Source organism: Cetorhinus maximus, chromosome 16 (assembly GCF_964194155.1).
Source record: "Cetorhinus maximus chromosome 16, sCetMax3.hap1.1, whole genome shotgun sequence".
In the NCBI taxonomy this organism is placed as follows: domain Eukaryota; kingdom Metazoa; phylum Chordata; class Chondrichthyes; order Lamniformes; family Cetorhinidae; genus Cetorhinus; species Cetorhinus maximus.
Window position 1 is genome coordinate 34,718,742 of NC_135894.1, and position 11,479 is coordinate 34,730,220.

The 11,479-nt window shown below is 43.1% G+C and overlaps 1 protein-coding gene across 1 annotated transcript; it reads left to right on the top strand.

Moving 5' to 3' along the window:
* The first annotated feature begins 563 nt into the window (after window positions 1-563).
* Window positions 564-3,247, top strand: LOC144691937 (histone H2B type 1-L-like). The gene is made up of 2 exons (XM_078560504.1): window positions 564-793; window positions 2,418-3,247. The coding sequence occupies exons 1-2, from the start codon at window positions 761-763 to the stop codon at window positions 2,832-2,834; spliced, it is 450 nt and encodes a 149-aa protein (XP_078416630.1). The 5' UTR covers window positions 564-760; the 3' UTR covers window positions 2,835-3,247.
* The last annotated feature ends 8,232 nt before the right edge of the window (window positions 3,248-11,479 follow it).

An 11,479-nucleotide genomic window follows, 5' to 3' on the forward strand; every position in this document is an offset into this window, starting at 1 on the left:
CATTTTGAGTGGGTGGGCCAATTAAGGCCCACCCAGCAGCCTGCCCGACAGGAAGCGCTATGCACTTCCTGTGTGGGTGGGGGTGGGAATCCCCATCTGTCAAAGTGCGCTCTTTCGCACATGCGCGCGAAAGAGCGCACTGCTCCCTGAGGCAAAGTCCTGTCTCAGGAAGATTCGTGACAGGTAAGTAAAGTCTAAAAATAGATAACTATTGAAATTATTAACATGTCCCATCTCATGTGACAATGTCACATGAGATGGAACATGTTAATAATAAACACATAAAATTTATTAAATGTTTAAAAAACAGACATGAAACTTCATCCCGCCAGTGGATGAAGTTTCATGAATAATCAGAAGCCCACTGGGGCTTCTGGCCTGCTGCCAGCCTTAAGTTTGGACAGACAGGTCTTTAATTATCTTAATGAGCCTGTCAATGGCCTCAATTTCGCTGTCCGCCCGCCTTCCTAAAAATTTAAAGGGACCAGGATGACATCGGGGATTCCTCCCGACGTCATCCTGTGTCATTTTCCCCTCGGCGAACGGGCCTCGCCCCCAAATTGCCGAGGGGAAAATCCTGCCCATGTAGTCTGATCATTGAGCGTCCCTTAAAGCCAAACTTAGATGGAGAATGAAAGATACAAGGATAATCTCAGTGCTTGACCTTTTGCACTCTGGAATCTTACAACAGAGAAGGAAGAAGCCCTCCAAAATATCATAAATCAGCCGACAACTTTGATCCCCTTGACAGCACATAGTGATGGGCCTCAGCATTCCACCCTCATTATTACTGGTAAGAATCGCCTTCGTAATGTTACCATGCTTTTTGAGCTCTCCTGTGTACTAATACGCACTGAGTTATGTACAACAAGTGTAAATAAATATATTGAAGAAGTGCTCAAATGTATTATGTACAATGTGAAAAGTATAACCACAGTGAACCCATTAGTGCTTTCGGTGAGACGGCATCCTTTGCTCTTGCACACTCCTATGAAGTGTCCCCTGTGTTGCCTCGGAGAAGGTGGAGGCAGGCTGCTCATTTCTCTGTCCAAATGGCAGTGAGGAGGGTGGGGGCCTGCCCTGTCATGCAGGCACCCATTGCGGACCTCCTTCAAACCGCAGCCTCTGCATCTCTGCATTGGCAGCTGTGGTCACTGGCATATGTAGAGCAGATAAAGGCTCTGGCGGAGGGGCTGGGGAGGTGGGGGAAGATGAGGGTGCTGGGGAGCTCTCAGTCCCTTCACCCTGTTCAGTGACCTGCACAGACGTAGGTAGGCCTTCAGGCAGGTTGATGGGGCTGGCTGCTAGTGCACAGTAGTCGTCCATTCCTGCAACTGCTGTGCCAATAGTGTGACCCTCCTGTTAAGGGTACATAGCTCCTCATGTATCCCATGGATGTCAGCGCTCATACACTGAGCGGACTGATTAGGCTATTGAGGGAGGCTTGCACCCTTTCCTGGCTGAGACGGTGCTCTTGCATTCACTTTGAGTGCCTCTGCATGAGATTGGCCGATCTCTCATGGTCAGAGCTCATACGGTTGAGCCCCTCTGACAATGTGGAGCTCATGACCATAATCAGCTTCTCTATTCACAGTCCGGGAGCTCCCACTGCTTCAGGGAAGTCCACCCGACGTCCAAATACTGTGTCCCAAAAGGTGACTCCTGATGCTCTGCGTTCCTGCCCACTGTAACATCATTGTGACTTTCCTCCCTCCTTCAAGGGGACTGTGCACAGATATCTCTGAACCCTGACATCTCTTTCTGCACTCCGGTGAGGTGACTTTCACCCTGTGCCGCTGATTCTAAATGCCCGCTACATGCCCCTGATGTGCCTGTATCTGAGTTGGCGGCGTGTGGGCTAGTATGATGTTATGCTGCATCCTCGGACATCTCTTCCCCATCTTGATGCACGAGGGTTGATCCGTCCTAGCAGGGTGAGAGAGAAGAGCTGGGACCTGTGTGAGACAAAAGAGGAGTTATTTAGGTAGACCCCTTTTCATTGTAAAAGCATGCCCTAATGCACGCCATAGCCTTAACCATGCTTGCGCAACCCCATTTTTGCACTCCCTCTCATGCCAATGTCACACTGTGCTCAGTGAACTAACATCATGACCTCCACTGTTATCACCATGTGCCAAGATGATTTCAACACCATCTTTGTCACCTGCTAACAGAGATTCACTATCACCAACAGACAGCTGTTCAGGCATCCTGGCAATCTCCATAGCCATCTATTCCATGGTCAGATGTGTCTCAGCCAGGCTGACCCACCCCCAGTCTGGGCCATCTCTGTGTTCTTTGCCCTTTTCACCTGCAATGACAACATTACATTAATCTGATATATGGTGCGTGGAGGGATATTGTTCTTCACTGTGTCTGTGCATTTCAGTGCTCATTCATATGTATTCTGTGCACAGCTACAAGCTGGCGTGAGTTGGTCCAAGTTGAGTGGAATGCCTGAGGTGGCGGCTGTGACTAAGGGCGTTTCGTCCCACAAGGCGTCGAAGCAGTTGCTGACTAAAGTCACCAAGAAGCTGCCCAAGAAGCGGAAGAAATTTCACAAGCAGAGCTATCCCACTTACATGTACAGGGTGCTGACCCAGGTCCACCGTCTCACCAGAATCTCGTCCAAAGCCATGGGTGTTATGAATTCCTTCATTGTTGACATTTTTGAGTGCATTGCCTCTGAAGCTTCACACCTCATTCATTACAACAAACACCATCTCGGCCAGAGAGATCCAAAGCGCCGCCTACCTCATGCTGCCGGGGAACTGGCCAAACACGTCGTCTCTGAAGACATGAAAGTGGTCACCAAATACACCAACTCCGTTTAGATCGATCATTCTAAAGATTACATGAGCTGTGTACACATACTAGCCTCAATGCTGAAGCAGAGGTACGTACTATGTCTCACACCTTAGCTGCAACATGCAGGAATGGGCCTTCCCTTGGAGCTCTGTGTTGATGAGCCAAGCTATTTAACTTGCCAGAATGCAGCAGATCATTGAACCTTTTCTTGCACTGAATCCATGAGTACTGATGGTATCATGCTGCACTCACTGCAGCCGCAATTTGAATCCAGGCTTTCTTGTTTGCTGCAAGAGTATTAAAGCAGTCAGCAGGGTACAGGACTTGTTTCCTCTTCTGGGCCCCTTCCACCAAATTTTGAGGGTCCCAGTCAGAAAAGCATGGGACAGCTGGAACCATCCATTCTCCCACATCTCCTTTGTATGACATTCCATGAATAAAAATGTAAGGTGAAAATGGTCGTGAGCCTGATGTCGAAGCTGAGAGTTTGGTGAGTAAGGGGATCTTAAGTGTTAATCTTTCTCTGAAGTATCGTTCTTGTTTACATTCAGCAATTAACCAAAAAATACTGTATGAGTAAAGAGGTAAGTTAATTTTCTTCCATGCTTAAACAGGAATACACAAGCTTTCTGAGAGCAGCTGTAGCTAGTTAATTAGTTAGCTAGCTTAAACTGGGTTGTGAGCTTCAGCAGAACTGACTCATCATTGCTTTTCAGGGAGTATAACCATAGGGCTCTCTGAGTGCTGTTTGAGTGCATAGAATTTTGAAGCTGGGAGTTTGGTGAGTGAGGGAGTTTGGCGAAGAGGGGAACTATAAATTAATTAAGAAAACTAAATTTAGTTAACACAATAAAGATGGCAGAATGGTTGATGTGTCACGGCTGCAGCATATGGGAGCTCCTGGATGCCACTGCAATCCATGGCAACCACATCTATAGTGAGCGTCTGTGGCTTGAGAAGCTTCAGCTCAGAGTTAATGAGCTGGACACTGTGTTATGCTATACATCAGAGAGGGGGATCGTTACCTGGATACTTTGCTCCAGAAGGCAGTCACACCATTAAGTTAGTGTCATCTGATTTGGTCAGTGGTCAAGGACAGGAGGTTGTGACTGTGAGACAGGCAAGTAAGGAGGATTGAGAAGCTGGAAGTGGAGGAGCCTCAGCCCTTGCAATTGAGCAACAAGATCAAGGTTCTTGCAACTTGTATGGACAACTGCGAGGGCTGTAGTGTGAACAAGCAGGCTGACCATGGCACAATGGTCAAGCCATTCAAGTGAGGAGGGTTAAAAGGAATGTAATGGTTGCAGGAGACAGTATAGTCAGGGGGTTAGACACTGTTCTGTGCCGAGAGCAAGAATCCAGAAGGCTGTGTTGCCTGCCCGCTACCAGAGTTCAGGATATCTGCTCAGGGCTGGAGAGGAAATTACAGTGGGTGGGGTGGGGGGAGCGGGGGGGTGGGGGGCTGGTGGTGAAATCCAGTTGTCATGGTCCATGTAGATACCAACAACATAAGTACGACTAGGAAAGTTCTGAATAGGGACAATGAGGAGCTAGGCCCTAAATTATAAAGCAGGACCTCAAAGGTAATTATCTCTGGATCATTACCTGAGCCACATGCAAATTGACATAGGTATATAAAATTAGAGCGCTGAACGTGTGGCTCAAAAACTGGTGTGGGAGAAGTGGGTTCCGGTTCGTGGGGCACTAGCAAATGGGGGCTGTACCGTTGGGTCGGACTTCAGCTGAACCATGCTGGGGCCTGTGTTCTAGCGAATCATATAACTAGGGAAGTAGAGAGGGTTTTAAACTAAATAGAAGGGGGAAGGAGTCATGTTGAGGAAGATTGAGTGAAATAAAAGGAAATGACAAGACAATAGATCAAGGTAGCAATAAAGGTAATGATGATCAGAGTGTAACAGGAAGGGGCAATGATTGCAAAATTAAGAGTATGCCAGAAGCTAGGGCCAGAGTTTACAAAAACAGTAAAAAAAAAACTGAATTAAGGACTCTGTATCTGAATGCCTGCAGAATTCACAATAAAACAGATGAATTGTCAGCTCTATTAGAAATTCATATGTATGGCCTGATATCCATTACAGAGAAGTGGCTACAAGGAAATCAAACCTGGGACTTGTATATCCAAGGGCATATGGCATCCAGGAAGGACAGGAAGCTGGGAAAATGTGGTGGGGTAACTCTGTTGATTAAAGAGGGTATTAGTACTGTAATGAGAGATGACCTTAGCTTTAAAGATCAAGAATTGCATCAATTTGGGTGGAACTAAGAAACAGCAAAGAGCAGAAAATATTGGTGGGAGTTATTTATGGGCCACCAAACAGCAGTGGTAATGTAAATGACAGTATAAATCAGTAAATTAGAGGTGTGTATGGCAAGGGTAATACAGTAATCATATGGGGGATTTCAACCTACACATGGACTGGGTAAACCTAATTGGTACTAAAATTATGGAGGCTGAATTGTTGGAATGTATGCGAGATGGTTTTCTAGAGCAGTATATTGAGGAACCAACTAGGGAATGGGCTATTTTAGATCTAGAATTGTGCAATGAAAAGAGGCTAATTAATAATCTTGTAAAGGAAAGAGGGATCATAATATGACAGAATTTTACATGAAGTCTGAAAGTGATGTCGTTCAATCAGAAACTAGGGTCTTAAATCTAAGCAAAGGAAACTATGAAGGTATGAGGGGCAGATTAGCTATGGTGAATTGAAAAACTATGTTAAAAGGTATGATGGTAGATGGGCAATGGGTAACATTTAAAGAACTAATATATAAATTACAACAAAAATACATTCCTTCAATGCACAAAAACCCAGCAAGGAGTGCATTCCAACCATGACTAACAAAAGAAATAAAGGATTGTAATAGATCAAAGGACGAGGCATATAGTATTGCCAAAAAAATGGTTAACTTGATGATTGGGAGAATTTTAGAATTCTGCAGAGGAGGACCAAGAAAAAGATTAAGAAAGAGAAAATAGAATATGAGAGTAAACGAGTGAGTAACATAAAAAGGACTGTAAGAGCTTCTATAGGTATGTAAAATGGATAAGATTAACAAAAAACGATGTGAGTCCATTACAAATGGAGTCCAGAGAATTTATAATGGGGAATAAGGAAATGGCAGAGAAACTAAACAAATACATTGTGTCCGTCTTCATGGAGGAAAACACTAAAAGCCTCCCAAAAATAATGGAGAATCAAGGGACCAGTGTAAATGAGGAACTACCTGATATTAATATTAATTTTTAAAAGTGCTAGATAAATTAATGGGACTTAAAATAGATAAATCCCCTGGACCTGTTGATCTACATCCCAGAGTGTTGAAAGACATAGCTGTAGAGATAGTAGATGCATTGGTGGTCATCTTTCTGAAGTCGATAGGCTCTGGAATGGTTCCTGCAGATTGCAAGGTGGCAAATGTAACCCCACTATTTAAAAAAGGAGGGAGAGAGAAACAGAGCATTACAGACCTGTTAGCCTGACATCAGTAGTAGGGAAAATACTAGAATCTATAATAAAGGATGTGATAACATGACACTTAGAGAATAATGGTAGGATTGGGCAGAGTAGTATCCAGAGATCCAGGGTAATGCTCTGGGGACCCATGTTTGAATCTTGCCATGGCAGATGGTGGAATTTGAATTCAATAAAAAAATCTGGAATTAGAAGTCTAATAATTATAATAACCATTGTCGACTGTTGTAAAAACCCATCTGGTTCACTAATGTCCTTTAGGGAAGGAAGTCTGCTGTCCTTACCTGGTCTGGCCTACATGTGACTCCAGACCCACAGCAATGTGGTTGACTCATAAATGCCCCTGAACAAGGGCAATTCGGGATGGGCAATAAATGCTGGCCTAGCCAGCAATGCCCACGTCCCATGAATGAATTAAAAAATACATGGGTTTATGAAAGGGAACTCATGTATAACAAACCTGTTAAAGTTTCTTGAGGATATAATTAGTAGAATAGATAAGGGGGAACTATAGATGCAGTAAAATTAGATTTTCAGAAATCTTTTCTTAAGGTCCCACAGAAGAGGTTAGTAAACAAAATTAGAGCATATGGGATTCGGGGGATATACTGGCATGGATTGAGAACTGGTTAATGGACATAAAACAAAGAGTATGTATAAATGGGTCATTTTTAGGTTGGCAGGTCTGTGACAGGATTGGTGCTTGGGACCCAGCTATTCACAATCCACATCAATGATTTGGATGTGGGGATTAAATGTAATATTCCAAAGTTTGTAGATGGCACAAAACTAGGCAGAAGTGTGAGTTGTGAGGAGGATGCGAAAATACTTCAAGGAGATTTGGAAAAAATTTTGGCAGATGGAATATGATGTGGAGAAATGTGAGGTTATCCATTTTGGTGGGAAAAACACAAGTGCAGTGTATTTCTTAAATAGTGAGAGGCTGGAAAGTGTTGAATTTCAAAGGGATTTGGATGCCCTTGATCATGAGTGAGTGAATGCTAACATGCCAGTACAGCAAGCAATTAAGAAGGCAAATGGTATGTTGGCTCTTATTGCAAAAGGATTTGAGTATAGGAGTAAAGATGTCGTCCTGCAGTTATATAGAGCCTTGGTGAGACAGCACCTGGAGTATTGTGTGCAGTTTTGGCCCCCTTGCCTAAGGAAAGATATACTTGCCATAGAGGGGGTGCAACGACAGTTCACCAAACAAATTCCTGGGACAGAGAGATTGTCCAATGAAGAAAGATTAAATAGACTGAGCATTTATTCGCTGGAGTTTGGAAGAATGAGAGGTGATCTCATTCAAGCTTACAAAATTCTTACAGAGCTCGACGGAGTAGATGCAGGAAGGATGTTTCCCCTGGCTAGAGGGTCTAGAACCAGGGGACACAGTCTCAGAATAGGGGGCAGGCCATTTAGAGCTGAGACAAGGAGGAATTTCTTCACTCAAGAGGGTGGTGAATTTTTGGAATTCTCTGCCCCAAAGGGCTTTGGAAGCTCAGTTGTTGAGTGTGTTCAAGACTAAGATCGATAGATTTCTACATATCAGATATGAGATAGTGCAGGAAAATGGTGTTGAGGTAGAAGATCAGCCATGATCTCATTGAACGACAGAGTGGACTCGAAGGGCTGAGTGGCCTACTCCTGCTTCTACTTCTTATGTTCTTATGAGCCATTTGGATTACAATGCTCTCATTCATTTTTCTGTGCTTACATGCACTAAGCATTTTCACCATATCATCAATGATTACTGTTAAGGTTTGGTAGAGAAAATAGCTCTGCGCAAGTGCTTGGTGCCATGTATGTTGCAGCTGTGACTCCAAGGTAGCGTGCTGTGGTCTGTGACACTGACATCCCTACCAGTTTCCTCCCTCTTAGTCACACTGTTATGCTGTGACAGGGGCCTGGATGGGTGGCAAGAGGGCAAGTGGATGGGATAATGAGCGTGGCACTGTTCATTATTGATCCACCTCTGAGTCATAGCAGCTAACTACATGACTGCATAATATCTGTACCATGTAGTGGCGGCAAGACAATGCCATCTCCATGGCTGTGTTTTGAGAATCCACACCATGCTGTCAGTGGTTCAGTGGAGTACACTTCGATTAGGCAGCAACAATGACAATTCTCCAATAGGGAAAATGTTCCAGGGCCAGCTAACAGTTGGACAACATTTAAGCTTTGACACTCACCTGACAAGGCAATGCTGCCTCCTCCAAGGCACAGGGACTTCACAATTGATGACCTACCTCTCAAATGTGCCTTTCTGAAGGCCCACATTTTATCTGTGCCCTGCGCCAGGCCCACCTCTGATCCTTACTTCTGGGGTCGCCTGCTCCAACACCTATCCTAGCCCACTTCCCAGACCAAAGATTGGAAGATTGGGCATCCATTTTTAAAGGTTGCGCTCACGTAGCCGGGGATTCTCTTGTCTCTGCGCACCCAACCCTGGAGCGAAAACCTGGGCCTTAATTAACAAGCAGAAAATTAATAAGGGCAAATAATATTCGGTTATTGAGTTAAAGGAAAATGAGGCTAGGGAACTAGTTGGTACTAAAGCAGTAACAAAATCCACAACTACCACTGATAAAAAGCTTTTAGCCTCATCCTACTTAATGGTGCAGAAAATTGCTAAAGCAAAAAAATCGTATACTGTTGCTGAGGAGTTGATAATGTCTTGTGGCAATGAAATTGCAAGGGAAATGTTTGGACATCAAACGGCCAAGGAACTGGAAAATACTGATGACAAATCACACAGTCAACCGATGGTTTAATCTAATGTCAGGGGACATAGTTTGCAGTGCATTGATCGGCTGCATGACAAGACTTTGCTGTACAACTTGATGACTCCACAAACATGTCTGAAATGTCCCATTTACTCACCTATATTTGGAATGTTTAGAATAAGGAAATAAAAGAAGACTTTTTGTTTTGCAAATAACACAAGACAACGGCAAAGGCAGGTGATAATTAGGGTGTTGTTGACTCATTCCATAACTTCAGCAGAAATCGATGGAAAAATTGCATTGAGTTCTGCACTGATGAGGCTGTAGACATAACCAGAAAGCATTCTGGTGTTTTGCAAAAAAAAGAAACCATGACACCTCATGCTACTTGGAGGTATTTGGCTAAAATTGGTTTGCATCCATTTTTGGGCATGTGTGTCACGATCAGTCCACACCCAGTCCTTTTGAGGCAGGGAACCTTCATGCTGCTTCCTCATTTCCATGATTGTAGTGTTCAACCTGTGCTCAGGAGGCCTTAGTTCAGCAGGTCGACAGGAGGAGGGATGCCATGTGTCCAATGGGGGAGGTGATGGAAATGGCCAGGAGGCACTTAAGGAAAATTTTCAGGAAGGAACGGGAGCAAGTGGCTAAGGAGGTCAAATCTTGGAGTGTTACCCTGAGGACCTGGTTGCAGTGCCGCAAGTGCCAATGACGTCACAATGGTGGTCAAGGTCAGTGAATGCATCTTCACATGACTCTCCTACCCACCACTCCACAAACCACTCCTGCTGCTCAATCTACCACATCCAAATCACTCACCCATCAGCAATCCTACAAGTCAAGACTCAGGCCTAACATGCTGATGCTCCATGTCATCCTTCCATACAAGCCAATAATGCCAGCCTTACAACCAGCTCTTACTGCTTCCACATACCTCACACTATTCAGGCCATGTTCAAAATGGCCAGAAGCATATTGGCCACCAGCGGTGCTATGGAGCACAATTTTAGAGTGTTTGAGATCTTCAGGCCATGGAATATTTCAACATTCTCAAAGTTCTAGAATTAAATATTAGAAACTAAACCCTATGTAGGTTCTTGTGAGGTATTTATTTTCCATTAATTGGATATGTTCCACTACAGAAAAGGATGACTAGATTAGAATGCTTTTTTTATTACTTCAAATAAGCTGGATGATTCATTTTTGAATTTGAGAAACCCAATTTTTTCTGGAAAAATGTTAAATCTAAATCTGAGCCCATTTGTTTATGCTTATCTGTATCTCTCATCACCACATGTGATTGTGATCTGACCCGTGTTCCTATTCTCTTTTCATTGTTATTTATTTATCCCAGGCTTCTCCTCACTCAAAAATATCAGCTCTTTCATGAAACATGAAACATTTCACATTGCGTGAAAAAATAAAATTGAATCAAAATCACGAGATCACAAAAGAAGAAGAAATGAATAAAACAGAGAGACAACAAGAAGCAGGAAATAAATAAAGGCAAAGTGAGGGTCCAGAAATGAGCAAAGAATGGGAGAGACAATTTTGTGAACTAGAATCATGTAGGAAGATGTCAGACATAGGCAAAGATTGCATCGGTGAAGAGCAAAAAAGAGAGAAAAGAAATAGTAATGCAGTGATTTTGAAAAACCCTTCATCAAACAAAGCACACACTAAGGTCTCCTGCCAGTTACCAGAATGCTGTACTGGTTTTGAAAGCACATCTTAGAAAGCACTGCTTTTCACCCATACAGATGAGCTCTCAAAGCAGACACTCCACCACGAAGACCATATTTCTGAGCTTGTTTCCCTCGATGTATATTCTTCTGCAGTGTGCTTTCCACCATAAGAAATGGTCTGCTATTCATTAAGGCTATACTGCTTCAAGCAATTCTCCTTTTAATAAGATTAATGTCAATGAGCAGTACCATGATAATTTTGTAGAGTATAATTACATTTTCCAGAAATTCATAACGTTTATATACTTATATTTTTGAAGAATCAGTGATGATATCTATGGAGCAATAATTTAATCACAGTGTTTTGTAGTACTTGTTTCTGCTTTAAGCTATTCCCATTCCAAACCGGAAAGGCAGTCTTTCCTGTTGGATACAATGAGACAAATGCTAGTGCATTACAAAACTACAATACATATATATATATGGATGCAGAAAGCTATTCAGCCTGTTCTTGCTCATCCATCCCAGTTTGTTGGTTGAGAAAGAACCCTCATCACAACATCCAATTGTTTCTTTAACGATTGCAGGACTTTTGCTTCCACTCTCCAATTTAAAGTTCATTCCACATGTTAAACATTCTTTTTATGAAAAAAAGCATCCAACCAGTCTTAAATTTGTCTTTTACTAGTTTGAAGTGAAACCTTCTTGTTTTGTTGATATTGTTTAATTTGAAATAGCATTCTGGATTTACCTTTTATAA

Coding starts and splice junctions, on each gene's coding strand:
- LOC144691937 (XM_078560504.1), top strand. CDS start 761: ATGGGCCTCAGCATTCCACCCTCATTATTACTG. Junction 794..2,417: donor TTCCACCCTCATTATTACTG/GTAAGAATCGCC, acceptor TTCTGTGCACAG/CTACAAGCTGGCGTGAGTTG.